The sequence below is a fragment of the Seriola aureovittata genome, chromosome 2 (genome assembly GCF_021018895.1).
Source record: "Seriola aureovittata isolate HTS-2021-v1 ecotype China chromosome 2, ASM2101889v1, whole genome shotgun sequence".
NCBI classification, from domain to species: Eukaryota; Metazoa; Chordata; class Actinopteri; order Carangiformes; family Carangidae; genus Seriola; species Seriola aureovittata.
In genome coordinates, this window is record NC_079365.1 from 8,892,501 (window position 1) to 8,896,462 (window position 3,962).

The 3,962-nt window shown below is 41.8% G+C and overlaps 1 protein-coding gene across 1 annotated transcript in view; it reads right to left on the reverse strand.

Moving 5' to 3' along the window:
* The window catches only part of kbtbd8 (kelch repeat and BTB (POZ) domain containing 8), a 4,314-nt gene extending 1,355 nt beyond the window's left edge, over window positions 1-2,959 (reverse strand). The window contains exons 1-4 of the mRNA XM_056399666.1: window positions 2,924-2,959; window positions 1,255-1,462; window positions 736-1,042; window positions 1-549 (exon numbers count right to left, since the gene is read on the reverse strand). The exon at window positions 1-549 is cut by the window's left edge and continues 271 nt beyond it. Coding sequence (XP_056255641.1) covers window positions 1-549; window positions 736-1,042; window positions 1,255-1,462; window positions 2,924-2,939 — 1,080 coding nt within the window. The 5' untranslated portion in view covers window positions 2,940-2,959. The remainder of the gene's footprint in view (window positions 550-735; window positions 1,043-1,254; window positions 1,463-2,923) is intronic.
* Between the last annotated feature and the right edge of the window lie 1,003 nt (window positions 2,960-3,962).

Genomic DNA, 3,962 nt, shown 5'->3' on the forward strand with positions numbered 1-3,962 from the left:
CTCTGCTCGATGGTCTATGGATACCTCACTGTTGCTCGGTCGGTAACCGCCAGCGATGTAGATGTCGTTCTCTGAAGACACCAAGATACCGACCTCGCGGAGATCATTGGGTGGTTTGCAAAGCTTGAACACCCTTCCTGTGGCTGTGTCCAGGCAAGGCACTGTCTGCTTCTTCCCTGAGTGTTTGTGAGCTGCGTCAAAGCAGATGACCATCTCAGAAGCAGTCATACCCAGGCGCTGTGGGCAACCATTGGTGCCAGTGAGGCGGGCTTTGGCCTCAGCAGGGTCTTGAGACAGGGACAGGGCACAAGCAAAGGGGGCTGGTATCCGACTGAGGTAGGCCTCATCCAGCAAGGGCAGACGGATGCACTGGGAAAAAACCTCAGCTAGGTGGGCCTCACGACCAGGCAGATCATGCTCCAGCCAGCGGACAATGCTCTCGTAGACATGCTCTTCCTTCTCCACGTTGAGATCGTCATTGTTCAAAATACTGACCAGCTGCTCCTTGGTCATCTGGAGGAATTCTTGCTCCCGTGACACACACAAGAACTACCACAGAAACATATAACGCTCCAGTTTTTAGCAGCCAAACACACGTCACAAACAAAGCACTATGATAAGATAATAAAAAAACGTCTTTGAAAAAAATGAATAAAATAGTAGAATAAAGTAGTAGCAGACATAATCATTAAATCATAATGCAAATTACCAATCCTTTGCTCATGTTAAACTGACCTTCTTGCGGATGTAGTCTTGTGAGCGTTCCCTCAGCTCCTGGTGCCCATAGGCATCAGCAAACATGTAGACCCCAATGCAGTTCTGAGGGTCAAGCCGGCTGATCATGAACTGGGCACACTGGTCCTGCAGGGCAGGAATCTGGAAAATGCTGGCTGCAGTGAACAGGGCCTGGACATTGGACTCAGAGAGTGTGACCCTGGATGTGTAGGCATAGTCTAGGACAAGGTGCATGGATTCAGATTCCACCCCAACAATTCTGACCTCACGCTGGCTGCTCTCTGTAAGGCCACTGGTGAACATGGACCTAGCAGTGATGGTGGAGAAAATAGAATTACTTTAACTATATTAATTAATTCTCATGCTAAAACTTAACAAGGAAATGAATGATCGGAATATTATAACATTTAAATCAGAAAACCGATAGCCAAATTGACATCAGAATCAAGTAAGGTTTTAACATTTCCTGCTACTGAATTGTAAAAATACAAACATTTGTACATATCCTACAGTTCATACCTAAAATATGGGCTGATTGCTGCAAGGACATTTCGGTGACATGAGAAAGTCTTGCCGTGGTCCACTTCTACGACAATGTCTGTGAGCTGTGCTTCATCATACAAGGCTTTGAGCTGCTGAAGGATGTTACAGGCATGAACAGCATCTACCCCATTGTAGTTGGTGGTTGGAGGTGTCCCATTTTGTACTTGTGACAGCTTCCCTACCTCTGAACAACACAGCATTAAGAGAGAGAAAAAAAACATAGGATCAGCATATCACCATCAGACTTGATCAAACTCCTATTGCAAAGAAAAAACATGATGACAGCACCTATAAATTGGCACACATTTAAAGAGAGCATGAGATGAGACAGATGACACAAAGATATCTATTTTAAATGCAAACAATGGTGATTATGAATCAATGTAAAACCAAATGTTTACCAAAACAGTGTGCTGTAAATGAATACTCCAAAGGTTACTGAAAACGTATGTTTCCAAATAAGAAGTTACAGTACATACTTTGGTCTTAAAATAGATGCCACAAAAATCAAAGCTCATTATCATTTACAGTATGTATGGGCCACAACTATATTTGGCCCAGTTATAATAATGACAATGGCCACTGGAAAAACGTGTCACCCCCTTTCCTCATTTTATCTACATCTCCTATTTTCTAACGTTAAGCCAAAGTTGTTCATGTTCTCACAGACCGACTCAAGACATACGGATAACATAAGGGCCTATTAACTCGTGGGCTCAGTGGTGTTCCCCTACACTAGGGATCTGCAAAGTAAACATGTTTCTTATCACATGTGTAATGGCAAGTTATACAAGTGGCACCCCAACTTTATGCTTCCTGTAATGTTTCACTACAGCCATATATTCTCGGCAGCTGAGAGACAAAAACTTTTCCAACAAACACCTCGTGTTGTGCAACGCTAACTCCTTGACAGGACAAAGACTCGCGACGAGTGAATAGAGAACTACTGTCTCGCCAGGTGGTAGCTAGCTTGCTAACACCTCACATAAATGCCCGGTGCCTACAATAACTGTGTGGGTAGCTAAGCAGACGGAAAGCCAACTTTAACAATACAAATTATTGACTAGTCCGGCTGTATATTTGTTCGTCGGAGTGTTTTTTTATCACGAAAAACTGCAAAGCTCCCGGTTACGTTAGCTAGTTGACATGCAAGCTTAACTTTTAGCAGACAGCTAGGCACCAAGCTAATGTTAGCAAGCTTTCTTTGACACAACATTGCGAGATATAAAGGGCGATAAAAGCCTCAAATGTTTTCCGTCCTAACATTCAAATCTTAGAAATTCATATCAGTATTTAGCGCCATGTCTAGGGCATTAGTACTGATAACAGTAGCTATAAGTACAACTTGTCTAACCTTTGTCTCTTGTCACAAACAAGTGTTTACACAATCAGCTGTGGGTAGCGAGCTAACCTGCCGAAAGTTAGCCAGACAGCTAACGCTAGCTGCATAGACAGGCTAACGACAACCAACACTTTTTTGGAGTCGTTTAGAGGCTGACCTCTTTTAACAAGAATGCAACGTGTCACGACTCTTTCCATTACTCTATCGGACTTTACTTCACGAACATATCAACACACAAATTACAACTTTAAGAGGCGTTATTTAAGTCTGATTAGTACACAAAACAATGAAGATTTCGCTAACCTCCACTGGCAGCCATTCTCTCCAGTCTGTCTCGGGGCAGACCGAGAAACGTCAGTGAGTGAACAGCGGAGCCCCGGAAACAAGGAACAGCCAATCACAAGCCGAGCACAGATCTCACACCCAATCATATTCCATTCAACTGAAATAGGAAAAAAGTTGATGCCTGTGTGGGCAAATGATAGACAATAACTGTATAATCAAGCAAAAAAGTCAAGGCAGTCTAAACAGGTGGATGCAGAGCAGTCCAAAGCAAGAAGAATGCAGTCTGAGTGAAGCAGTGACCTGAGATGTTTGTTATGCTGAACATGTTGGGCAATTGGGGGCAGATACCACTCCTGTGAGGAATCTACTTTCTTGGCATTTGTGCCTATATAGCTTACCTTGTCTTATAGGCGAGGTGCTAAGAAAAATAAACAATTTGAGTTGATGACACCACAAAATTTGGTTTTAATCTAATACCAACCAGGGCCAGGATCATCAATATCAACACTGATATCAGAACTTTTTATTGTTAAAAGAAGCTAATGTTCTATCACTAAAGACAAGAAACAAATATATCATGATTGAGGTGAATGTATTATTCATAGGGTACTGCTCAATATATTTTTGATCAACACCAAATAATTTGGCAAACATGAGGCACATCTTTTTCCCATTCTCCATCAATGACTTATTTACATGCATGTTTGAAGGCAAGTCAAACAGTTTTAATGGTAAATAGTAAATGTTCATTATGTGAATTTTCTGTACAGAAGTGATAAGTGCACACATGAAAACATGCAGAAACCTTGCAGCACTAAGAACAGTGTTCATGTGCCCAGGATGTGAGCTAATATGATAGAACCATCTTCTTTAGGTTATCGATCCTATTGACAGTATTGATCTTATTGACATTGGTATGAATATACTCAAAGCAAGACTGTGTATCGTTTGTAAGGATACTTAGGGGATCAATCCCATCCCTTTGTCTACCCTTTCAGTTAGCCTTTAAAACTGAAATGAAAGCCATTTCCATTTTATATGAAAAAGACAAAGTTAA